We start from the raw sequence: 26,955 nt of genomic DNA, 5'->3' as shown, positions 1-26,955 counted from the left end.
AGCAAGATCACTTTACATGCTTGTTACTTTACATGTTTACATGACAGTGTTTATCATCCTGTTTAGCTACAACTGATTAAATCAGAGGTGGTTTGGCATGAAAAATCCTACACTACATCCATGTCGACATCTACAAGAGCTTCTATCTAAGCACTGGTTTGTTGTTTCATGGTTACTTTAGTGTGTTAATACGGTGAAGCGGGAACTCGTCTGGGAACCGCATAGTCCTGAAAAAAGTGTCTAATTTCCCCTGTGTAGTGCACCTATATAGGGAGTAGGGAATAGGGAATCAGCCATGGTTACATTCCTCCCCTGAGCACCAACTGATCAGTAGTGATGGGTAAGAAAACTAAATCGGTTCTTTCAAACAAAGTGAATCGAACTACATCCTTCTGATTTGCCTGATGCTCCCGAAGCTAATGTTTGTTACAGTATATAGTTAGCAGTCTGTTGGATAGTGTTTCAGTTAAATGCTAGTATAAATAATACAATAGTATTAGAAAGCACTACATTGTAGTATATGCTAGAATTTCAGCCTCTAGATTTAAAATGTTACTTTTAATGTAACTGTCTATAGAGTGGTGTTAGTGTATACAGTACTGTATGATATCTAGTGTATACGCATATTTCATAATTTAGCAATCTGGTTTAATTCCTTAAACTTTTTAAATTTTACATTATTTAGTTTTTAGCTATATTTTTATATTTTGCTTCATAGTAACATACTCTGGCATGTGCATTTATATTTATATTTTCTCAGACATTTCATACTGATTTCCCTCATTTTCTTTTGATTCTGGAAAGCTGCTTTGCAACAATGCCCATTATTTTTTTTTATTAAAAGCCCTATATAAATTGAATTAAATCGTGTGTAATGCTCTCAATCCTTACCTTTATACCCTGGCAAAATCATCATTATCATCATCATCATTATTATTATTAATTAATATACTCTGCTGATGATGACTTTGATGTAATTTCTTTGATGTAACTTTAATGTTTTCGTGATGCAGTTATGAATGTGCATGTTCAACCTCTCTGGAATTGTCCCAAACTTTAAGTAGTCTAGATCCATAGCTGTCAATTTAAGGTCTGTGTTTAATTGATTGATTGATTGATTGATTGATTGATTTTTATAGAAGTAAAAACAACAACCAACCATTATTAACATCATCACAGTTAACCTTTAAATAAAGTCACCTGAAACTATTTTAACTACTAAAACTAGGTTCTGTTAGGATAAACATGGACTTTTGTACATTCTTTGATCTACTGTGCTGTACATTTTTAAATAACAATCCTAATTGTGCTATAATGTTACCGGGTCTAACTGGTGTTTAACAACTACATTGCTTTGCTTCTTCGCATACAACTGCGGGTGAATTTCATGTTTTATGACAGGTAACGTCTTCGACTTTGTAGAGTTCATCTAAGCCCTTGAGTCAGAAGTAGATATGAGTGTTGGTTATTAAGAAGATCTAACTCCAAAGCAACTCCTACACGCTTGGCGCCCATGCCTTCTAAACAAGTTTATCTAACTTTTTGGTTCTGATTTGTTTAATTTTCTCAACAACAACAAACAAATTAAACCGACTCTTTGATGACACACTCCTACCCATCAGTACTGTTCATCTGGAATCTGAGACCCCTTCTACCTCACTCCTCACTGGGCCTCCTGCCCCTGGACTCTTGTCCTTCTCCACAGCCTCAGCGCTCAAACCAGCGACTCACACACTGCTGCGTTATCCGAGTCCTGGCTGTGCATGGAGCTCAGTCCAGTGTCCGAGTCATCATCGTTGCCACTCGGGTTAGATTTCGAAAGTCCCCGCGCCCTCTCCACCCAGCAGTCACTGTGATCCGCAGAAGGAGGAGGAGGTGGTGGTTGTGATACTGGAAGTGGAGTCTGCGCGTCGTCCGCGAACACAGCGTCTCCATCTCCTGCGTCTTCATCGCACGAGTCCACTCTGTCCAGTAAACCCCTCAGCTCGTGTTCTTTGGCCTCCCACAGTGCCAGACTGGCCTCCAGCTCGCTCTGCACCGCCTCCAGGTCGCTGTTCAAACGCAGCCCGATGTACGAGCTCGTGTCCAGCTGCGTCCTGATCCTCTCCTCCTGCAGACGCGCGTCTTTCTCCGGCGCGGCGCTCTTCTCCTCTCCTTCCACCTCCTCCTCCTCCTCCTCTTTCTCCTCGGAGTCTCCTTCTCGGCGCCGCGTCATCCACCGCATGTCGAGCTCGTGCTGGATTTGCCCGGTGAGTCTCTCCACGAGCGCGTGATGCTCGGTGAGCTGCTCGTGCAGCCGGATCACTTGGTCGCACCGCGCCATCGCGTCCGCGTCCATCGGCTCCGGTGGCGCGCTCGCGCTCTCGCTCGCGCTGTCCACCAGGTAAGTGTCCTGCACGTAGTTGATCCCGTGCCGCCTCATGCGGTCCGAGTGCACCCTGGCCTCGTGCGTCTCGATCTCGCCGTCCAGCTCCCGGATGCGCTGCGTCTGCTGGCGGATGGTGTGGTCCTGCGAGAGCACGAGGTGCACCAGGCTCTCCATCCTCTCCGCGTGCTCGTCCGTGCACGGCTCCTCTTTCGTCCTGGTCTTGATCTTTTCTAGCTTGCGGAACGCCTTCCGGACCACGCGGCGCCGTTTCTCCTCGGACGGCGCGACGGCCACCGGCGGCACCGGGTCGCATTTCTCCCTGCTGGCGATGACGCGCGCCTCGGCGCTGCGCGGCCCGCTCCCCGGCAACGACGCGTCGCTCCTGACCAGCACGAAGCGCACGTTGTCCTGCTCGCGGCCCCACGCCGTCCACAGCCGCAGGATTTTCGTCCGGTTCGGCAGCACGCGCTCGAACCCGCGCCACTTCTCCACGATGCAGTAGGAGTGCGCGGAGCGCGCGAGCGCCGGAGAGCTCCGGTCCTCCAGCAGCACGCGCACCACATCCGCGCAGCTCGTGCGCCTCGTCACCCCCGACACCAGCTTCTCCTCCCGGCACACCCACACCGAGATCTTACCCTCCTCCATGCCTGAGCCACACTCTCAGCTCTCACTTCCACACCATCGTCCTAAATCCATTAGTTTGGGAAATCCCAAGTAATATTCCAAAGTGTGTGTGTGTGTGTGTGTGTGTGTGTGTGTTTATCTCCACTGCGTCCTGCGTCCTGTCATCCTGCGCCCTGCCACTAACACTGAACCTCTGCCTTAAACCACACTCTGTTACACGCGCACATCTAGGTCACGTGACACAACATTTCCCTCTCTCTCTCTCTCTCACACACACACACCCATCACTAAGCTTACTCACCGACTCCAACCACAACCTGTTCAAGTTTTTATAGGAAACACGTCAGCACACGTTCATCATCCTGCCACTCTCACTTTTTTTTAAGAAAGAACTATGACGTCATAGTGTGCCAGGGCTTCCCCAGAGTACATTACTGCTATACTGATTTAATGATGATCTGATACCATTTGCTGTGATTGTGTGTTATTAGTTACCTTGTGATTGTGTATTGCATGTGTAATGTGTTACAGACTTCTAACTTTCTGTATAAAGTCTGATCTAAAGCTGAGTAACTTGTTCAAGCACAAATCATTATACTGAATTTAATAGCAATAAGAAAACAAACAAACATCAAACTGCTCTTAAAACTTTGCTAAAATACTTTCTGTTTAAAATACAGTCATAAAGTGTCCATCGATAAAAACTTTGATGTTTTTTATTACATAAAAAAACTAATAAAATATGTTTTTGTTATCCCGAAACACTACTTCTATTATTACTACTAACTTGAAGAATTACTGCACAGTCTCCTTTGTTTACTCTTTTTATTTTTGCACACACGTCAGATTCCTTATTGACCATACATAAAACTAAATGTATTTTTAACTTTTAATTCTAAATGATATTGTTACATTGTATGAGCTAAACAGGTGCAAAAAAAAATACATAATTTATCAAATAAAGCAAATATTTATTTTAAAAAGATGTATAACATGGCTAACAGTTCAATTTCTCCTCCTTTGTCTTCTCCTCCTTCTTCTCCTATTACTACTGTACTATAAATTTTTAAAAAAGTGTTATTTTGGCTCTGTTTTGTATGCTTATAATGCAAAATGGATCTGAAATTACCCACTCATAATTTTCCTTCAAACCTTTAATCGTTTTTTATGCAACTCTATATACAATTTTTTATTGATTGATTGATTGATATAGTCTGGATATAGTTTTTGTTTGTTTGTTGTTTTAAAAGTTTGTTTAAATTAGTTCTGTAAATTCCACAAGCAAAACAAATGCACAGAACAGCAATTTAGTCATATGTTAAGCGACAAATTTAAAAAAACTTATTTCTTATTGTTATTAATGTTAAGTTAAATTATTTAATTATTTAATAATGGCCAATATCTTAAGAATTTATCTGAAGATTTATTGAGCTCACATTTGCATAACACATACCCAGGTTTGAACATAGATTCATGATATTTACATCATATTAAGCACATATGCAACAGCTGGTAGAAGATATTTTTCTTTTTTTATTACACCACAGCACCATCTTGTGGTGACACGTAGGTACTGTATTACTGTCTGATGTTGGCTATATGAAAAATAGGTCATGTTAAATAAGATATAAATGATAAATGTGTATGTTATTAATAGTAAATAAAAAAAACTAATGACCCAAATGTTTTCTTATGTTTAAAAGGATACTAAATGTTTGCATCAGATTTGCATTTATTTACAAAAAAAGACTTAAATTATATCGCAAGATCTTAGGAAAGCATATTGTGGCATACTGTACTTTACTATCTAATAACGATATATGCTGTCTGGACAAAGTTTTTTAATAATTATTTTTTGTCTGTTTGTTTATTGCTGTACAGCATAGGCAGGTTTCTAGCACTATGTGCATTCTGGCTTTATACAGCAGCCTTACTGTATTTTTTGCAGTGTAAAGTTACTGTTTTAATGTTTCAGTAGTATAAGGTTTGCCCTGAAGCAATGTGGTATACACCTTTACATTCACCTGTGCAATGCGGACAGTTCAGCTGCCTGACTAACAAAAAATAAATAAAAAATCATAAATTTCAAGCATTAAAAAAATTCAGTAAAGGCAAAATGTTGCTAAATGAAAACTTAGAATCTCTTTACAGCTGTACAGTTTCCATACAGCAGGGGCTCTCACACTTTGTGTACCATTTTTCCCTTAAAAATCCACACATCTGGATATAATAGATTTATTTCATGGACATTTAAAAGAGTAATAACCATGAAAATAGATAATACTTTAATATTGACGGTGGTAACATATTTCGTGTATACTTTACTTGGGAAGTTTTATTAGAGGATACTTTTTACTTTTACTCCACCACATCGTACGGTAAATATATGTACTTGTACTTTCTGCATGGCGTTATGTTAAATAAGTTAATACAAGCCCCATATTTTTGATTGTTGTTGTTGGCCTTTTAGTTGCTCCCGGCAAGGGGTCGCCACAGCGGAATACCCAGTCCACACAACAACCTGGCATTTTATACCGAATGCCCTTTCTGGCGCAACCCTCCGATTTATCCGGGCTTGGGACCGGCACTGCGCCGAGTTTGCCTAGGTTCCAAAGACTCAGTTTTTAGATGTAAGACTTTAAACATTTACAATTGGGATATTTTGAAAATGTGGAAATTTCATTTGCTGCGTTTGTAATCGTTTGCTATTGTGGCAATAAACAAATAAATCAATTAATTAATCAATTAAAAAAATAATAACAAAAAAAAATCATAGTGTCTAAAAAGTGCTGCTTGATCAAGTTTAATCATGATGGTGCGTCAAATGGAAACTTCTTTATTTTTTAAATCTTATGCTGTTTGTTGTAAATTTAAATTAAAAACTTTATCTACAAACTCTATTTTATTTAAAGAAAGCATTCCAGGACAAAACAAATGTCTGAACAAAAACAGTCTGATTTCTAAATTAACCTTTGTGTGACACTTTTTCATTTCAGTTGAATGTAATTTCGCGCTCAGTGACATTCTCTGGACGAGAAACTGAATCAATTTACGTTGTTTTTTCAGGCTGATGATCTTAGCATTAATGTTACAATCCCAAATCTATTACAGTTATAGAGTAGTATATCTTTGATTTCCCTCTGAATGACATTTTACAAAAACAAGTTTAAATCATTTAACATCTTGTTCTGCTGCTTTGTGCCAAGGAAGATCTCAGTGAATGTTAAAGCTCATAGTGTCTCTTTAAATGTTGTAGATCTAAATGTAGATAAAGCTGAGTGGATGAGATTCATTCAGATACAGATAACTTCAAGCTGTGGTTAGCTGTGGCGTTCCAATTCATTTTTGGTGGACGGAGGACGAGCATGGGTAAGCATGGGGACAAGCACTAAGTTAATACCTCAAACAAACACAGCTTACTACATGAATGCACCTTTCATGCATTAATTACTTATAAGCATAAACTGTTTATTCAGACATTTTTTGATCATGTTTAGGAAAAAATGATAACATAAAGAAAGGTAGAGAAAGATCTTTTAATGAAAAAGAAAAAAATATTTTAATGTCCAAAACCAGTTAATAGTTATTTCTAATATTGACATGTAAAAAATATGATTTATGAATATAAAAATTATGTAATGGTGTGTGTGTGTTTGAGAGATAGACAGAGCTTGTGTAGCAGGAACTCAAGCCTGATCCTGGGATCCCCCTCATCCCCACCCATGACCGCAGTGTGTGTTTGTGCAGGAGGAAAAGTCTAAAATGTCCAGGACAGAGAGGATTCAGAGAAAAACAGTACCCAAAATGATCACTAGGGGGTGCTTCTTCCATTTCATTTCTAAGGGTTAATTTGCCACAGTAAAGATTTAAACTTATCACTTAACGTGATGGTCGGCGTCAAAACAAGAAGTGCATGCGTGATACGTGATACTTAGTACTCGTAAACCAAGACTTGCTCATTTTTTAAAGTCAAAATTTATTAAAAATCTTTGCTTGTCTTGCGGAACACTCGCAAACCGCGTTACTCGTAATCCGAGGTGTCACTGTATTATACTTTATTCATTCCTTGTAGCATGAACAATATGGTGAAAATTCAGTCTGATTACAAAAACACTACTAGAAAACATGCTGTATAAAGTAAACTTATTAAATTCTCTCATAAACACCACTCGGCCTTTTTGTCATTTGGGATTCTAATAACCTTTACATTTTATTTATTAAAAAGCAGCTGAATAACTAAGCAGCTTATATTTATGTTTATGCATGTACTGCAGTTTCTTCTGTTTAACATCTACTTTTAGTGTCTACTTTTTTTTTTTCTTAAAAATAAAAATCACTGGATCAAGGACGAGACTAATGCTCGTTATCCCTAACAAAGTTTGTTTGTCTTTAATTCTGCATCGTCATTTCCTTTCTTCTCTTCTCAGAGCCTCACTCCAGTGACACACGGAAATTATGTGACCAAAGGAAATAAGCTTCAGGAGAAATCAAGGACGAACGGAACGGATGCTGAGTTTGAGCTCACTCACCGAAGCATCATGACGACGAACACTTACTGACTGTGTAAAATATTTGTATACAGACGACCCACTGTAATGATACAGCAAATAAATATCATATAAAACATGACTGTACATGCGTACCAAGGATGTTAATTAATAATCATTAATTATGTGATGTAATTGGTGTAAATAATTGAACTGATTAGAATGTGTAAACAGATAATTGTTTTGCATAATATTTCTCTAGTGCACGTAGCTGTTGTACAGCACTGTACACCACAAGAGGGCGCACTTGCAGCTCAGGTGATGTACAATATTAGACACAATATAGATATTTTCCCCATATTTCCCATTAATTCCTGAAGCACTGTGCAGATAAAATGTGACAAAATGTTTCCTTATAAACTATTAATAGATTTTTAGATTAACACTTTAACTGTTGGTTAAGAAAAATGAATCATAGTGTTTAAATCATTTTTCTTTTTCTTTAAATCTTACACATTGAGTTTGATTTAGCCGAGCCATTGTTTGTAATGTCGTACTACGTACAAATTCTGATTAATACATTAGCTCATATCATATGATTCATTGTGTAAACATGTTTCCAGTACAGTATCTCCTCCTTCGTAAGAACTGCTCCTTAAACATGGACTTTAATCAGGTTCTGCTTTACAAGCTGACTGGTGTGCGGTTCGGGACTTGAGCAGGAATCACCTGTGGGGTGAAGACACAGACTCGTTTGTGTGTGTGTGTGTGTGTGTGTATTGCTGTGATAACTGAAGAACTGAGAGTGACTGGTCACATGATCCAAACAGGCCAATCAGCCCATTAGCTTCATATAACACCTAATAATCCGGAACCGTGTAATTCATGTGTCGAGTTAAAGATAAATTTAAGATGAGTGGATGATGAGTGGATGAATGGATGAGTGGATGATGAATGGATGAGTGGATGATAAGTGGATGAATGGATGATGAGTGGATGAATGGATGATAAGTGGATGAATGGATAATGAATGGATGATGAGTGGATGATAAATGCATGATGAGTGGATGATGAGTGGATAAATGGATGATGAGTGGATGATGAGTGGATGATAAGTGGATGATAAGTGGATGAATGGATGATGAGTGGATGAATGATGGATGATGTGTGGATGAATGGATGAGTGGATGATGTGTGGATGATAAGTGGATGAATGGATGAGTGGATGAATGATGGATGATGTGTGGATGATAAGTGGATGAATGGATGATGAGTGGATGATGAGTGGATGATAAGTGGATGAATGGATGATGAGTGGATGAATGGATGATGAGTGGATGAATGGATGATGAGTGGATGATGAATGGATGATGAGTGGATAAATGGATGATGAGTGGATGATAAGTGGATGAATGGATGATGAGTGGAGGAGGCTCAGGTAACTGAAGCAGGTTAAAAGTCTGGTTCTGGTTCTGTAGTCAATCTAACAATCATTTGTGGTTGCGCTGATATCGGACCAGGTTTTAGACTGGATTCAGGATATTTGCTGATCTAATCCTCTGATTAATGTTTTATGATGATAAAAATAATGATGATGATGATGATGATGGACAGCAGACATGCGAAATGACCCAAAGGTATCATCAGTGATTTTACAGCTACAGTATTAAACCTTAACCTCAACATGATAGCCTCCAAAGGTCACACCCAAAACACACACACACACACACACAATTTTTCTCTCTCTCTCCCTTTTACATACACACACTCACTTTTTCTTTCTCTCTCTCACAAACACACTCGCGCTCTCTTTCTCTCTCACACACACACACACACATTTATTCTCAAACACACACACAAAATGATTGACAGGGACACAAAGACGCCAGGTTGTGGTATTTTGGACAGTTTAGTCCATATTAACTGTTTTGTTTTTTTTTTAATAAGTGTTTTCTTCATGTTACAGATGTAGGGGCGTCACAGAGACCAGAGTTTCTCCTCTGATCAGATATTTTTTATTAATGACAGCTAACAGAATTTGAAAAAAAAAAAAACCATCAAATATTACAAAGAATAAAAATCACACTCTTTAAAGCACGTGGCCATCAGACCCGACTCGACATTAAACGCTTACGTGGATTTTTGGCTCATCTATAAAACAACTTTGTTGTTATTCAAGTGAAAAAAACATTTAAAAAAATGAAAAATAAAAGGGACTTAGCAGGCTTATATTCCTAAATAGTTAATAATCGTTAAAAAAAAAGCCGACCTTCGTTGGATTAAAGTGTGTGTTGGACGTCGGAAAATACAAAATCCATTTTCCACATCCAGATCTCTTCAGTGTTAACTTCAGACTAAACAGGACTACGATTCATTTAAGGAAAACTAAATGAGACACTGTCCTTTAAGAATAAGGAGTAAAATTTGTTTTGTACTAAAAATATTTTTTTGTACACAATATTCTTCAGTTACATTAAAAAAGGATATCGGTATTCGATGAAAAAGTAACAAAACGTACCTCCGTTTCATTGTCACTCCCTGCACCCGTGCAGATCGAGAAAATACAGAACATTTAAGAAAAAAAAACAAAAAAAAACCCGATTGGAGTCATTAGAGGCAGCGTCCAGCTGTGCCCGAGTGAAGCGGAGGGTTTGTAACGCACAGAGGCTCAGCCGCTTCAGAGTTACGAGATCATCACCGAGTGGAAAGAGTCTCTGAGCCGCTCAGGACATCGGGTCCATGAGGACACAGGAAGTGATGCGCTCGGGCTCTCTCTGACCAGCAGGGCAGCAGCTCAGTGTCTTTAGTGTGTGTGTGTGTGTGTGTGTAAGAGAAAAGAAAGAGGGACAAAGAGAAGTGATCATCGCGTCTCATTCTTTGACCAGTCTGTAGATGTGATGCTGAGCTCCGTGCTCGCTGTTGGACACCTCGAACACACACGCCATGCACAGCAGCGTCTCCTGAGTTTCTCTGTTCGACACCACCTGCAGGACACACACCAACAGCAATACATCAACACACACACACATTCTGTTTTTAAATCAAACATCCAGGCTTCAATTCTATACTGGCGCCTTCGATACTGACGCCTCCGTCTCTCAACTGCTCAGACGCTGCTGATTTATTCTCCATAACAGCATTTATACTGTACCATCACACTCGCCCTAACATCATCGCCTCCATAGCAACTAAGAGAACTGGACACTGGACACGAGTAATGATACCTGATAAATTCTAATCATAAATACGATTCCAGCAGAACAGACTGATAAAAACAAATAATTCTAACCTGTAGTAGGAACACGCTTAATTCTAATAAAAAAAATATAAAATGTTGCATGATTTATTAAAACATAAAAGGTTTTTAATTCTTTTTAGTAAAAAAATTATTTATAAGAGTTCATTCAAACATTTATTTTAAGTTTGTTTTAGAATTTATTACAATCTTTTTTTCTACTTTTCTCTGTAAAGTTGTTTATTATACTGTATATATATATATAAATATATATATATTTTTTTTTTTTTTTTTTTTTTTTTCTTCTTCTTCCCTCCCCATAATGTATCATTACTTTACTTTTCGAAGTGTACGAAGGAGTGAACATGAGAATGAGAGTGAGGATGAGTGTGAGAAGGAGTGGAAGGATGAGAAATAAGTTGAGAGTCAGGATGAGAGTGAAAGGCCAGGGGTAGCTCAGTGGTTAAGGCATTGGACTACGGTTCGGAAGATCCCAGGTTCAAACCCCACAACCACCAAGTTGCCACTGTTGGGCCCTTGAGCAAGGCCTCTTAATTCTCAACTGCTCTGGATAAGAGCGTCTGCCAAATGCCTAAATGTAAATGAAAGTAAGAATGATGACGAGGATCAGAGTGAGAATGAGAACGAAGAAGATAAGAACGGGATGAGAGTAGGGTTGAGAGTGGGGATGAGGATGAAAATGTGCGTGAGAATGAGGACGATGAGAGTAAGACTGAGTGAGAGTGAGGATTAGAGTGAAGATGAGGATGAAGAAGATACAAATGAGGATAAGAGTGATGATCAGAGTGAGGATGTGGACGTTACCAGTAGGATGGTGAAGTTCTCTAACACGCTGTTCATCATGTACTTCTCAGGCAGGTGCTTGAGCTTGTGGATGAAGTTGATCATGTATTCGCACATGGGCGAGCGGTTTATTTTGTACACGAACCGGCCATTCTCGAAGCGCGCGTACTCCGTCTGTAGGGGAAAGACAAAGAGACAGAGAGAGGGGAATGATTGCAAAGGAAAAACTTGATGAGTGCTGGACAAGAAGAAGAAGAGTAACAAAAACGCCAAATATGAACACGTTTTTGGCGCATATGCTGAACAGACTAAATTTGTTTGCACTAGACTACAAGTTTGTACTTTAAAGATTTCCATAACACTAGAATTATATATATATTTTTTTTATGGAATATAATAATTTAAGTTACATTTATTACGTCTTCATGTTTCAATAATCCTCAATAATTAAACGCCCATGATCAGATGTTCTCCAACCTAGAAGAGTTATTTTGAGAGTCATACACCATCCACGTTAGAAATAAACGTCTCTCACCTCCACTTTCTCTACCACCTGCTTCCCGAACGAACACACTTTAGTAGAGCAGGTGATGGTCATGTTATCTGGACTCTCGTACTGACTGGTCACGCCGTAGAACGAACCCGAATCCTCCTGGACGTTACAGTTCAGATCCGCCTGCGGAGATCAAACACAGGGTCATGGAGGTGTTCCAATAAGTTATCTAGAGCTTACTGAACAGAAACATCTTCCTTTTGTTTAAACTAAACAAAATAGACAAATATATTGTAAAATAAAGGTGTCTGTGGTACAACCTCTATAAGTTTTTTTTACACCCGTAAATATGGTGGGAAAAAAAAAAACACACTCTTGTATGCAAACTGTGGCAGCTTTTACAACTCGAACCTTCTGACTCAATCATCCCGATTATATGGATAAATTATTGCTAACAAAGGATGAACCTGAAGGCGTCCATGTTTTAGCTTGAACGCGCTGTAATTTCAAGTCTCGACTTCCCGCCTTGAGGCGAAGTCGAACCCAGTGTTAGACGTTTCTTCCGCATGTAATGAGTGTGAATCTCCAGAGAGAGGAGCCAGAAAGCAAGAAAACCATCAAAGAACACAAAGGGAAAAAAAAAGAACAAGACAGGAGAGATAGAGACGTGTTCGTGTTCATGTGTGTGTGTGTGTGTGTGTGTGTGTGTGTGCGCGCACATGTCAGTCTCCAGGTCCCTCATCTGTAGCACCTGTGGCCCAGAAAGCCAGGTGTTTAAACAGAGTGTGTGTATACGGCCTACAGTGTGACGCCGGCAGCTCTATACACAAACACACACACACACACACACACACACAAGCTGAGTACGTACTGTTTGCACACCAACAATTCCCTGATACAGTTTGTAATTTCATTACAATAGTTTAAAAAAAGGAGGTACAACAGAAAGTACATGGACTTGTATAGAACTGTAACATACGATGGATGTGCTGTTATACAGCACAAGATGGTAAATGTGTCCTAGAACATTTTAAACTGTTATACTGGACTGTAGAATTCTCCATGCTAAATGATCAAAAGATGTTGATTAAAAAAAATGTATAAATAAAATAAAAAAAAATAAATAAATAGCTAAACATTTATGGAAGGAGTCTCCAGTGTCAGTATGATTTCTGACACAGCTTTGTGGCTTCTCAGGAAAAGGATAAATTGCATATATATATATATATATATATATATATATATATATATATATATAATTTTTTAAATAAAAAATAATTAATTTAAAAAAACCATTAAAATAAATAAATAAATAAATAAATATGCAACCTATCCTTATATATATATATATAACTTTTTTTTTTATGGTTTTTTAAATTAATTATTTTTTTATTTAAAAAATTATTAATTAAAATATATATATATTTATTAGTGTGGTGGAAATAATAATAATAATAACAATAATGATAATAATAATAATAATAATAATAATAATAACAAAAATAATTATAATAATAAGTATAATAATAATAACAATAATGATAATAATAATAATAATAATAATAATAATAATAATAAATACATTAAATAAATATATTAATAAATTAATAAACAGAGAAAGACACAGGTAGGAATAACTGGTTTATCAGACATTCCTCAACAATACTTGTAACTATAAATGGATTTTTAAAAAGTATGTTGTCGCCCTCATAATGATAAAAAGCTGTTTGTGTTTTTCTTTTCCTTTTTTTTTTATTGCTGTGGCATACGAGAAATAGAAAACACTTTGTTGCATACCATTACAGAAAAAAAAAAAAACTTTCGAGCAGTAAGAGTAACTTGAGAGAAACTGTAGTTGATTACTTTCCATTAACGGACACACAGAGCTCCCTACTGTAAGACACCGAATGGAATCCACTGATCAGCCATAACATTAAAACCACCTGGGCACCCTGATAAGTTAAAGGGTAGCTAATAGGTTCAATTCAATTTTCAAACTCAATTTATTTGAAATAAATTCATCTAACAACTGTCACTTCGCAAAGCAGCTTCACACCATCAAAAGAAATTATGGAAGTTTGTATGAAATGTGAATGTGTATGAATCAGATTGTCCCTGATGAGCAACCCGAGGGCGACAGCGGTGAGGAAAAACCCCCTGAGATGGCAATAGTTAGAGAGGAACCAGACTCAACAGGGAACCCGTCCACAGCTTTTACTCTTCAAGACATAGACTCTGTCAGACCTTTGAAAGTGTCTTGTGCTATCTCGTACCAAGTCGTTAGCAGCAGATCCTTTAAATCCTGTAAGTGGCGACATGGAGCCTCCATGGATCTGATTTGTTAGTCCAGGACATCCCATAGACGCTTGATCAGCTTGAGATCTGGGGACTTTGTAGACTTTTCTGTCATGTTCCTTAAAACATTTCTAAACAAGGTTTTGCAGTGTGTCAGGGCACAAAATCCAGCTGAAACACGCCAATGCCTGCATCAAATACAGTTTCCATGTACTTGGTAGGTAGATGGCATGTGTCAAAGTAACATCCACATGAATACCACAACCGAAGGATTGACAGCAGAGCAGTGCCCAAAGCATCACACTGTCTTCACTGGTTTCGCTTCTTTCAGGTAGATAATATGAAGGTGTGCCTCTATCGAGGTGTGCCAGATACCAGTGAACACCTCAAACGGTCTTGTGGAGGTCTTGCCTCAATGGGTCAGAGCTGTTTTGGTGGCACCCAGTGGAGGTGGGAGCTAGAGCCGTCACCACGCCTCCTTCGAGGGCATAGAGTTCCAGGGAGCCAGACTCTTCTAGCAGAAGAGGCAGAAAAAGCAAGCTTCTGGTTGTGGATGAGATGAGGAGATACAGTAAGACATGGAGAGCAAGCAACTCATGAAGAAGGTTCAGGAGTGTCAGCGAGATGTCCCTGAGCACTGCCTCACCACCAGGAGATGTTCTAGGCTAGGGGGGGGATTTTGAGAGATGGTCCCCAGCTGATGACCAAGTAGGAACTGGTGACGGTGCAGCAGGTTTAGTGCCAGGTAGGATGGAGAGCTACGTGTACCTGTACAAGCAAATCTGTACAATATGGCAGATCAGTGCGTCAAATAATCTACTAATGACTAGAGTTATGATGCCTGTGATTAGTACTGACTTTTAAATTGTAAAGAAAGATTGTAAAGAGTTTTGAATCAGACTGTTTAGTGCTAACATGCATAACACCATTACTAGACTCACCCAGAACTTGACTAAGAAGAAGGCATTCTGTGGTCCTTTCCCAAAAAGCTCCTTCAGTCCTCCTTTCTTCTCGGGAAACTTATCGTAAATCTGGCGGATGTCCACCGATTCCAGCAGCGGGTCGCTGTACGAGTAGCTCGTCTGGCCGATGTGTACAAAAAGGTGTTTGTTGTACTGCAGAGAAGAAATACACTGCTCTCAGACTCGCATCGTGGACCATATTACTGTCAGTTAATTAATTAAGTGTTATTGCAGGGTCATAATGTTACATAAATGATCAGTGCCTTTATAGCAGGTTATTGATCATTAATATTTTATTATGATAAATAATATCACATTAAAATTGTCTGAGAAATCATGAGCAGTTTCGATTTATTATTATTATTATTTTTAATCGCTACAAACAGAAATGGCATTTTCATCAAGGTGAAAATTTGATAAGTTTTTACGTTAATAGTTTAAAATTTATTTTTTATTTATTTATTTATGATTTTTATTTAAATAAAAAAAATTAAGTTAAAATGGTAAAAATGCAACTATATATATATATATATATTTTTTTTTATTATTATTTATTCATTTTTTTTATTAAATTAAACATGCTTTCATTTCAAACTTTCATTTAAATACTTATTTTTTTATATTTTGTAAAAATAACCAAGCTTGATGTTCTGTTTTTTGGACTAAAATTACCATGTTGTGAGAATTAATGTGGTCCGAACATCATATTTCAAAACACAATATGAAGTAATTATCTACCGCTTCTGTTTTTTTTTTTTTTTTTTTTTCAATCCTATATTCAGATAAAATGATTCTGCAGGCAGCGATTACGCCTCGGCTTTGACTCCATGTATTCAGACTGAAATGTATTGTTGTAACGTGACAACTGAATCGTGAATACAAATCATTTTTATTTTTCTTCTGCGCGCGTTAGATGAATAGCTGCTGTCTCAGAAGATCAGAGTGGAAAAAAAAATGGGTCATAGACGCGCTGCCAAAGTGACGGATCACTCAGGTCTGCTGCGGGAGAAGGAGGAGAATGAACAGTACTCGCGGCACAGAAACACAAAGCTTGTCGATACACTAGAATCCATGCTGCAGTCATGTGATAGTATACTTAAAGCACTGCGCAGTCAAATTTATGACCTTATTACAGCAGTTAGTGCTGTTCCACCAATTTGATTGGACCAGTGGCGTTCCCAGGGTGCTTTTATTTATTATGAGTGCACAGAGATGTCACACTGCTTGTATGGGTCAGGGGTAGCTCAGTGTTCAAGATGTTGGACTACTGATCACAAGATCACAGGTTTAAACCCCAGGACCACCAAGTTACCACTGTTGGGCCCTTAAGCAAGGCCCCTAACTCTCACCTGCTAAGATGTAAAATTATCTAAAACGTAAATCGCTCTGGATAACGACGTCTGCCAAATGCGGTAATGTAAATACAAATCACTCGATTAGAGTTCACCATGGAAAACTCGAAGTCTAGCAACAGTCCTACTCAAAGCCAACCTGGCAAACACTTTTTAAACAACTTTTGACCTATAATAAAAAAGCACATTTTAATAATATTAATAAAGCACAGTTTCCCTACATCAACCTCCGGTTCTGAAAAATGAAACCAACCTAGACGTAGGGTAGGCTATGGCATAGTTAAAGCTATGGATTACTGGGTTACTGATCAAACCCCAGCACCACCAAGTTGCCACTGTTGGGCCCTTGAGCAGGGCCCTTAACCCTATCTGCTCCAGGGGTGCTGCATCCTGGCCGACCCTGTGCTCTGACCGCAGCTTCTTAACTTTGCTGTAAGGTAAATGTGACAACTAATTGAATTATTATTATTATTATTATTATTATTGTCAAAATGTGCAGTTCCATGAATGGACACTGGGGGCAGGCTTCAAAAGCAAGTCTATCTCCAAAAGATCATGTTAAAATGCACAATTGTTGTAGTTTATGGTACCACGAGAGTGAATGGTATGGGTGACCGCGTTCAATCATATGCAAAGTAACGTTAGCGCAAAAATGAACATTAGCCACCTAAACTAAAGCGAAGCTCACTAGCTTTTGCTAACTGAGGTTTGTAAAAATGTTTCAATCAAAAACCAGGCTCTGTTTGCTCCACCCAGTTGCCTATTCATGCATAAACCAGGGTTCAGACGGAGTGATGTCCTGCTCTCCAGAGAACCTATTGAGGCTTTGTCCAGTTCTTTCTATACAGTCCATGAGCAAGCACAATATGTTATACTGTAGCTAGCACATGGACTGGGAGTGGGCATGGCTTCTTAAGAATCTATTTCTAAAACTTAAAACGTTTGGCCATCCTGTGTTCAAAATATTATTGTACTCGATATTAATCACTTGTTAACGGAAATGTTTAAATGCGTGACTTGTCATCCATTAAAGCAACCTTGCGAGTGAACGTACAGACTCTGGGTCTCTCTCCTGTTCCAGGAACGAGGAGAACTCGGTGAGTCTCAGTTTGCTCGTGCCGATGGAGCGTCCCTGCCACGCCGGCGGAGTGGCCGCAGGAGCTCTCGGAGGCTCGTAACCTGTAAGACAGAAACACAAAAACTGGTAAGCATCCATCATCATCATCCTTTTTGAGACACTGATTTACAGTGTGATGGATTATTAAATGTTTGTTGAAGTCTACCTGATAAAGCTGTGGCAGCCTGAATGGGGTAGGCCTGCTGCGAGAACGGCTTAATGCTGTGGAAAGAGACGACACGGCGGTCAGTACGTCTTCACCTTCGACTGAATTACGCTCTGAATAGGGAATCATCACTAATCGTTTGTAGTGGGTTTTTTTTATTTTTTTTTTATAAATTTAGTCCTGTCCAATTCTTTTTCCCCCGTTTTTCTCCCCAATCTAGTCGTGGCCAATTCCTCCCCGTCACTAGGGGGCTCCCACACACAGCAAGGCTACTACAACCACTCAGTCGGGAGGACGAAAGCTATCCCGTGTTTCCTCCGAACCACGTGACGCGAGCCGACCGCATCTTTTCGAACTGCTCGCTCACGCACCGTTAGGGGCGGAGTAACACACTCGGAGGAAAGCGCTAGCCGCTCCTTCTGCATGCGCGAGCTCACAGACGCCCCTGATTGGCTGTAGCGCCGTGACTAATGTGGGAGCACAAGTACCTCTCGTCCCTCCCCCCAGCTCTCTCTGTGCCTCCGGCTATGAGAGGAAAACAGCATCACCCGGGGTTCGAACCAGCGATCTCCGGATGATAGGGCGAGCGCTTTACCACTGCGCCACTCGGAGGCATCGTTTGTAGTGTTAAGCATTAACCTTAAAAAGTGATTATAAAATGTGAATAACATTTAACCACAGGGTTCAAATCTGGTCAGGTGGTGGTTTATTTTGTTTTAGAATTTATCATTATACATCAGTATGAAGCTTGGAATCTCCAAGGCTAAGGCTCACCAATATGTCGCGAGTGGCCCGAAATTCAATCCACATAATCTACGTACGCGCCTGTTCTGATTTAAGAAGACACATGATGTTCTGCGGGTTAAGATTTAAGGTCTCTACTCACTCTTGTGAGGATCCAGGATGGCCCGTCGGCAGCTGCCAAAACTACAAGCGGAACAAACAAACATAAAAAAACAAAAAAAAAACAGTCTCAATAAACAAAGCAGCAGAACAAAACCTGGCTCTGCTCTCAAAGCAGACGTGCCGTTATTTATCATGTGGATTCTCAGTGGAAGTACAGGGCTGGAGTGTAGACGCTTTGTGCTGCTGGGCTTCTGGGCAGAACTTTAAACGAAATACTGGAGTGTTAGTCAACCGAATCTCTCTTCATTGCATCTGTAGTGTATATGTGATTACCACAGACACAAATTTTAGCACGATTCTCAGAGGGGGAGAAAACAAACCAAAAACCTCTTCACTCCAAACTCAGTTATATCGGAAGTGAGAGAGCAGATGTAGAAAATATTATGAAATCTTGCTACGAGGATATGTTTCAAAGTGCATACTTTAGGAGATACTGTTTTAGAAATTGGTAGATCACTGGAAAGCTTCAGAGCTGTAGAATCAGAAACAGGGATCTAATCATTGCCAGTGACCTCAAATGACCAAACACAGATCACAGACTATTGCTCTCAAAGACCAATGAAAGATGACTATTCTGAATGACCAATCACATATCGCCACTGTTCACTTTGACCAAACAATGACCATTAATATGGAAAATGACCAATTGCTGATCAGATTTCCCCCCCAAATACCAATCACAGATCACTATTGCTCTCACAGATCAATCACTTATCGCCATTTCCAATGACCAATCATTCATAATCACTGATCACCCCCCCAAAGACCAAACACGAATCACTATTGCTCCCAGTGACCAACTGCTGATCATTATTGCTCTTAATGACCAATCACTGATCAACACTTTTCCCAATGACCAATCACTATCACCATTGTTCCCAATAACCAATCACTGATCACTATTGTTCCAAATGACCAATCCCTGATCACCAATCACTGATGACCACTGTTCCAAATGACCAATCACTGATCAACACTTTTCCCAATGACCAATCACTATCACCATTGTTCCCAATAACCAATCACTGATCACTATTGTTCCAAATGACCAATCCCTGATCACCACTGTTCCAAATGACCAATCCCTGATCACCACTGTTCCAAATGACCAATCACTGATCACCATTGTTGCAAATGACCAATCACTGATCACCATTGTTGCAAATGACCAATCACTGATCACCATTGTTCCAAATAACCAATCACTGATCACCATTGTTCCCAATGACCAATCACTGATCACCACTGTTCCAAATGACCAATCACTGATCACCACTGTTCCAAATGACCAATCACTGATCACCACTGTTCCAAATGACCAATCACTGATCACCATTGTTGCAAATGACCAATCACTGATCACCATTGTTGCAAATGACCAATCACTGATCACCATTGTTCCAAATAACCAATCACTGATCACCATTGTTCCCAATGACCAATCACTGATTACCACTGTTCCCAATGACCAATTACTGATCACCATTGTTCCCAATGACCAATCACTAACCACCACTGTTCCCAATAACCATTAACTGATCACCACTGTTCCCAATAACCAATCACTGATCACCAATGTTCCCAATAACCAATCACCACTGTTCCAAATAACCAATCACTGATCACCATTGTTCCCAATGACCAATCACTGATCACCATTGTTCCAAATAACCAATCACTGATCACCATTGTTTTAAATAACCGATCACTGATCACCATTGATCCCAATAACCATTAACTGATCACCAATGTTCCCAATAACCAATCACTGATCACCACTGTTCCATATAACCAATCACTGATCACCATTAATCCCAATAACCAATCACTGATCACCAATGTTCCAAATGACCAATCACTGATCACCACTGTTCCAAATGACCAATCACTGATCACCATTGTTCCATATAACCAATCACTGATCACCATTGTTCCCAATGACCAACCACTGATTAGGAGTGTTTCCAAAGACCAATCATTGATCACCTCTGCTCTCAAAGACCAAGTACTGACTACTGTTGCTCCCAGTGTCTAATCACTGATACCACTATCTCTAAAAGACCAATCACTACTGCACCCAATGACTGATAACTGACCATCATTTACAACAACTCATCACTGTCACCACTGGCCCCAAGGACCCAACTGATCCCAACTAGTCACCAATTTTCACTAAATGAATTCAATAACTGCTCTTAGATATCAGTTACAACCCTTTTATTAGTTCTTATCGAATTACATTGAAACGCTTGTGAAATTCCATGCATGGACATGAAGCTGAAACAATGGTGGAGTATTGCCCAGAAAACACAGCAGCACAGAGCTTCTTTAAATTCTTGTCCACCGTGTTAACATTTTAAGATGTTCTTATGAAGGTGTTTAGCGTGTTTTGGTGCCTTTTACCCCCGGCGCTGCAGTGAAGTTGGGCTGAGGGAGGCCTGCCAGACCCAGCTTGCTCTGAATGGCCGTGGCTGACACGATCTGAGCAGACGACATGGCTGCCATGCTCTGGAGCGCTTTGTCCTTCACACTTTGATCCTACAGCAGCATAGGAAAAAGGCTTCAGCCAGACCAAGCAAGCGTGTTTGTGTGCGTTTGTGTATGTAATGCCGTGAGGGGTGCAGCAGAAACAGCTATCGACAGAACACACACGCCGCATGCAGAGACAGGAAAGGGAGCGGGCATGCGTTCAATTCACCAGAGGGCCAACTCAGCACAATTTCATACTGTTCCCAATAACATCTCTGCTCTGTCTCCAAAAATACAACCCGTGAAGGATTTTTATATATGAATAAAGACAGTTCTAGTCGTGTTGGAGGATCGCTGCACTGAGTAATACAGAACAGATCTGAACCGCTGAAATGGATTTCAAATGCGGAGAAAAGAAAAAACCCAGCCGTGCTCAGACAGAGGCATGCACCCTAAACCATTACAAAGAGAAAATTCAGCCATTCATGCGTTCCTCTTTATTCAGCTGTAAATGCCTGACAGTGGATGGTTAAGGCCAGAGGTACTTTAGTCCATTATCGGTGAAACTGAGTGCAGCCTGGTGTGTTATACAGACATTAAAGCACAGCGCAGACAGCTGGAGCACATCACGGCCATCAGGAGAAAACCTCAAAACTCACTTTTTTATTTAATTTTTTTAAAACAAAAGATAGGTACTATTGCTGTTTTGTTTCTGTTTTGACTACAGTCAGTGAACTTCTCATAGTAAATCTGTTATACTTTAATTCCTGACAATAATAAGTAAAGAATAAAGCAGGATTATATGAAAATAATTACAAACAGGATGCTGTGACGTGGAGTTGGGTCACTTTTATTGCATCACTGTCTGGTACTGGACTGAGCATCACTAATATGTGGAACAACTATTTATATATAAATTTAGAAACAATACTGGTGTTATAAAAATTCTACCGCCATCAGAGTTAAGCTCCGCAGTTGTCTTGTGTCTGATGTGAATTTTTTACCATGTTCAAGGTCCAAGGTGGTGAATGAGACGCCTACGTGCTCAGCTTTTCTTCAATCTAGTGAGCTAGACCGTCCATTTGACTTTTTTTCCAATTTTTGCGCCTTTGTGATTTTCTATTTGATTCACCAGCACTAATGTTTATTATCTGATTTGTCTTAGTTTTAAAGCATTACAATCTCGTAGAAGTAGTAAGAAGTAATAAACACTGAAGTGCTGTGTTGTTGATGGTTTAATTGTCATGCCCCGTACAAAATGATAAACTTTTTTTTCCCCCTGCCAGTCATTTACTCCACCCTCCAGCCCAGTAGGTGGCGGCATTGCACCAACTGCGCAAAAACTCTGAAGAAGAAGTGCTAATCTCACAAAACAAAACTATTTTATTTAAGTACTTTGTGGAAGATTCAATCATGTTGTGTTATATTTTCGATTTTCGACAGTTTAAAGATTTTGAGTTTACCTAAATAATTTTACAATTGTGAACTGATTCAGAATTGAAAATTGTTCCGTCAATTCACAAAGCACACATTTCTTTTAAATTTATTGTCAAATTTAGTGTTAAATTGGTCAACACCCAGAGTGGCTGAATTCCCCCGTTTGATAAACTACAGGCCACGTCCAGACTGTTCCTTAAGATAATTAAGATAAACCTTCTTCATATTCCACTAATAAACGCTTCAACAAACCTGGTGGATTACTACTACTACTAATAAAATATATATATTATAATAATAATAATAATAACCGATATAGGTATACAAATAAACACATTGTTAACTTAAACAAATATACGTTTTTTTTCAATTTCGTTGCAAGACTTTAAATAACTAAAAATTATTTGTAGTTATTATAATACTAACGTACTCGCATGTACTTTAATTTATATGGGTATCGCAGCTACTATTTCTTATATTATATTACTAACAGTATTTTAATATTCCCTCTTTTTTGCACTTTGTAGGTTTGGTGCTATACAAAGGGCTGGGATTCCCCAGGGATCGCCCGATACGATATTATCACGATACCTAGTTGCCGATTCCATCTGTATTGCGATTCTGCAAGTAACCCGATTTTTATAATGATCCTAATTCAACATAATTTTATTACAATTTTAAACTAACTTAGGATGCAACACAGGATGCTGTGCCGCGCGCCAACGTCTAAAAAGTTTAGAGCAAGAATAGCAACGAATTCAAACATGTATAACTTTAAAGATTCGTTAAAAAAAATTATTTTGGAGTCAACATTCCGATATATAAATCGCCACTCGAAAGGATCAAAATAAATCACTATAAATTATCATTACTATTATTATTGATTGCTTTTAATAGTAGTAGTAGTCTGCACATCATAAATATATTTTCAATATTTCCTTCGTCCTAAGTCTGACTGAAGTGTAAAATAAAATGAGGTTTTCAGCTACTGATGATTTGGAAACGTCTATCTAAAAGCATTTCCTCTTCCTGCAAAGATTCCCTGAGCAACTTTCCTTCTTTCTTTCTTTCTTTCTTTCTTTCTAATTGGACCGAATTCGAGCACACGGCTGTCCTCGTGTTTTACAAACGGGCTTTGACGCGGTAAGCAGTGTTCGGGTTAAAACAATCCATTGAGTGTGTTCTCACAAAGAGCGGCTCCCTCCAAAACAAACACACTGTTATACAGGGCAGGAAGGAAGCAGAGGACAGACAAACATGCAGGAGAAAAGAGGTTAGAGCCGGCTGAGTGCATTCTGAGCAGCACACGTGGGGGCACACACACACACACACAATAGATGGAGATACACACACCTTAAGTTTAGTGTGAAGCTCTCTGGATTTCCGTCGAGCCAGAACCTGAATGTGACTGGAAACCTGGACACACACACACACACACACACACACACATGAGCAGCTGGATGTCGTTTCGATTTGTATATTTAGAGAACCTGGACTTAAATGCGTTTTTTTTTTTTTTTCCGACATTAACCAATTTATTTTTTGGTGTTAATTCCTTGAAGAAGCGAACCAACCTGTTTCCTCGTCCGTGTCTTCCCGGTCCTCAGTTTGATGTACCTGGCTATCAGTTCATTCCGACCTAAAAAAAAAAAAAAAAACAGAGAGAAAGAGGAAAAAAAAACAACATCAGCGAGAGCTAAGTGTAAAGTTGTGAGTTGTGTGTACAGCTTCCCTGACTACACGTCTGAAAGAAATCAGAGTTAAAAGCGTCTCTCGTCTCTCACACCATCAGGACTGGTATATTCTCAAAGTCCGACGGCTTAGAAACAGACGATCATCATTTAAAAACCGCTTCATGACACAGCAGCTAAAAAACCCAGCCTCTACAATTAAAAAAATAAAAAAATAAATAGAATAAAATCAAAACAACAACTTGTACTATATGGTGAGTCAAAATTTATCCGCACTCTGGCTGTAGAATTTGTTTTGATTAACGTTTAGGAAAGACAAATACATGTGCTTTTCAATACACTTTTAACACACTTGGTTCTGGTTCAGTATTGTTTCCATAGTAACAGGTAATTCACAGAGGTCTACACGATAAAAAAAAAAAAAAAACAGTAGACAAAACACTAAAAATGTGTTTAACAGTTGTGTAAGGAGTCTCCAGTTTCAGTACTTAAGAACAGTCGGCATATTTTTCCGCCATGGGGAAAGTCTTCAGGACACTGCAGTCTAATGTGTAAGAAGCTACCGCATACGTCCTGTATCATGGATGTTCCTTAATAATATCTATCTGTATAAACAAAAGAAGAGGTTTTGTCTGTGCATCGGTCAAAAATCACTCCATCAATGATATCTGTACGTTTTATATATTGGAGGACTCATAACTGAAAATTGTCTGTCTGTCTGTCTGCCTGTCTGTCTGTCTGTCTGTCTGTCTGTCTGCCTGTCTGCCTGCCTGTCTGCCTGCCTGTCTGTCTGTCTGTCTGTCTATCTGTCTGCCTATCTGTCTGTCTGCCTGTCTATATGTCTGTCTGTCTATATGTCTCTGCCTGTCTATATGTCTGTCTGTCTGCCTATATGCGTCTGTCTGCCTGTCTATATGTCTGTCTGCCTGTCTGTCTGCCTGCCTGCCTGTCTGCCTGCCTGCCTGCCTGTCTGCCTGCCTGCCTGCCTGCCTGCCGAGACAGATTTTGTCACAGCATCACGCAAAACTGGCTACACAGTTTTTAATGAAACTTTGCCAGTCCTTAAGTATTTGCCCAAAATTAAACCTGAGCCATAAATGGAATAAGTTATAAGCAGTTATGTGCCAGATTACATCACAGCAACCGGCACTTTTTGGGAAGAATGTATGTAGAAGAAACAGAAACAATGCTAACGCACCCGAAAGCTGGCAAAATCCTCAAAACACACACACACACACAACGTGACTCATCATGGCTTGCTCCATAAAAAAAATAAAATAAAAAAAAAGGCACGTACACTATGAAAACTGGACCTTGCGCCATGAATTAAATAAAAATGTTAAGTAGAGGGAAAGTTACGAGCAGTTAAATGCCAGATGCTGATCAGATTATTCTTAGCTTTAACATTTTAACTATTTCTACTCTTAAACTCTTGAACTGAACCACCCACACACACACTTGCAAAGAGAAATCCATCACAGGAACAACTCCATAGTCTCACTGCGAGTATAAAGACTCCCAATCAGGAGCTTTTCCTCTTTACTGTCAGTTAGTGCAACCCAGAAACTCTCTATTCGTTCTTACACACACACACACACACACTCTGTGTACACATAACGTCACAATACGGGTATTCATGTGTGGCCTGCACGCAGATCAAAGGGCCACCCAATGGCCGGCTGTAAGCATGCTTACTACTGCATAATTCATTCTTTTCAGACGCTTAAAAACAGCCTCAGCTGGACTTGGCACGACCGCGGAATAACTTACACACACAGTGAGAGAGAGAGAGAGAGAGAGAGAGAGAGAGAGAGAAAGAGGGTGAGAGGAGAGGGTGAGCTGGAAGTGCATACGAGAGAGAGAGAAAGGAAGAGAGAGAAAGGAAGAGAGAGAGAAAGGAAGAGAGAGAGAGAGAGCAGTTAAAAGAGTGCCATGTTCACCAAGAGAAAAGAAAAAGGCCAAACGCACATCATCAGATCCTCACTCGCATCATTGACTCACCGTGCAGAGAAAGTGTTTCAGCATGCAAGCGTTACTTTGGTTCATTAAATAATAAAAAAAAAAAAAAAAAAAAAACACACACACACCCTTTATGTGGTTACGTTTTTAAACAAATACTGTAAAAGTTTTCTGATGTTTCTCCACATCGTGTGCATCTCAATCCCCCCCAAGATCTAACATTTCTCCAACATCTTTTCTTTCTTTTCTTTTTTTTTTAAACGTAAAATCGTTTTAACATTTCGTTATAATTCTAATACCTTTGATTACGAACATACAGTAATTCGTTCCGGAAGTGGACTTTCAAAGCGGAGCAGAGCGTATTTCAAAACACTCGTAAATCAAATCGTATTTTCCCATAAGAAATAATGGAAACCCAAATTATTCGTTCCACAGCCCCGCAAAAAATACATAAAAATAAAATAAAAATGAAACAATTTAACCTGCACTTTACCTTTAACAAAAAAGTAAAAATCCCGACAGGTAAGTGTTTCCGTTTGTGCACGCAGGCGCTTTGTTTGTGTGTGTGTGTGTGTGTGTGTGTGTGTGTG

The 26,955-nt window shown here is 39.3% G+C and overlaps 2 protein-coding genes across 4 annotated transcripts in view; both read right to left on the bottom strand.

Moving 5' to 3' along the window:
- Positions 1-1,540: 1,540 nt before the first annotated feature.
- rassf10a (Ras association domain family member 10a) lies at positions 1,541-3,156 on the bottom strand. Its single transcript, XM_053505083.1, has one exon. The coding sequence runs from the start codon at positions 3,011-3,013 to the stop codon at positions 1,715-1,717; it is 1,299 nt and encodes a 432-aa protein (XP_053361058.1). The 5' UTR covers positions 3,014-3,156; the 3' UTR covers positions 1,541-1,714.
- A 6,226-nt stretch (positions 3,157-9,382) lies between these two features.
- Positions 9,383-26,955, bottom strand: part of tead1a (TEA domain family member 1a) — a 53,652-nt gene continuing 36,079 nt past the window's right edge. For 2 of the 3 annotated variants that reach the window (XM_053506076.1, XM_053506077.1), the window contains 10 exons: positions 24,290-24,354; positions 24,069-24,131; positions 21,213-21,347; positions 18,790-18,830; positions 17,904-17,959; positions 17,675-17,799; positions 15,248-15,421; positions 12,054-12,194; positions 11,540-11,692; positions 9,383-10,463 (listed from right to left, as the gene is read on the bottom strand). In XM_053506076.1, coding sequence (XP_053362051.1) covers positions 10,350-10,463; positions 11,540-11,692; positions 12,054-12,194; positions 15,248-15,421; positions 17,675-17,799; positions 17,904-17,959; positions 18,790-18,830; positions 21,213-21,347; positions 24,069-24,131; positions 24,290-24,354 — 1,067 coding nt within the window. In that variant the 3' untranslated portion in view covers positions 9,383-10,349. The remainder of the gene's footprint in view (positions 10,464-11,539; positions 11,693-12,053; positions 12,195-15,247; positions 15,422-17,674; positions 17,800-17,903; positions 17,960-18,789; positions 18,831-21,212; positions 21,348-24,068; positions 24,132-24,289; positions 24,355-26,955) is intronic. The other variant, XM_053506078.1, reaches the window with a different exon arrangement.

The sequence above is a fragment of the Clarias gariepinus genome, chromosome 10 (assembly GCF_024256425.1).
Source record: "Clarias gariepinus isolate MV-2021 ecotype Netherlands chromosome 10, CGAR_prim_01v2, whole genome shotgun sequence".
NCBI classification, from domain to species: Eukaryota; Metazoa; Chordata; class Actinopteri; order Siluriformes; family Clariidae; genus Clarias; species Clarias gariepinus.
The sequence above is the reverse complement of the archived record's forward strand: the minus strand, read 5'-3'. Positions and strand labels throughout refer to the sequence as shown.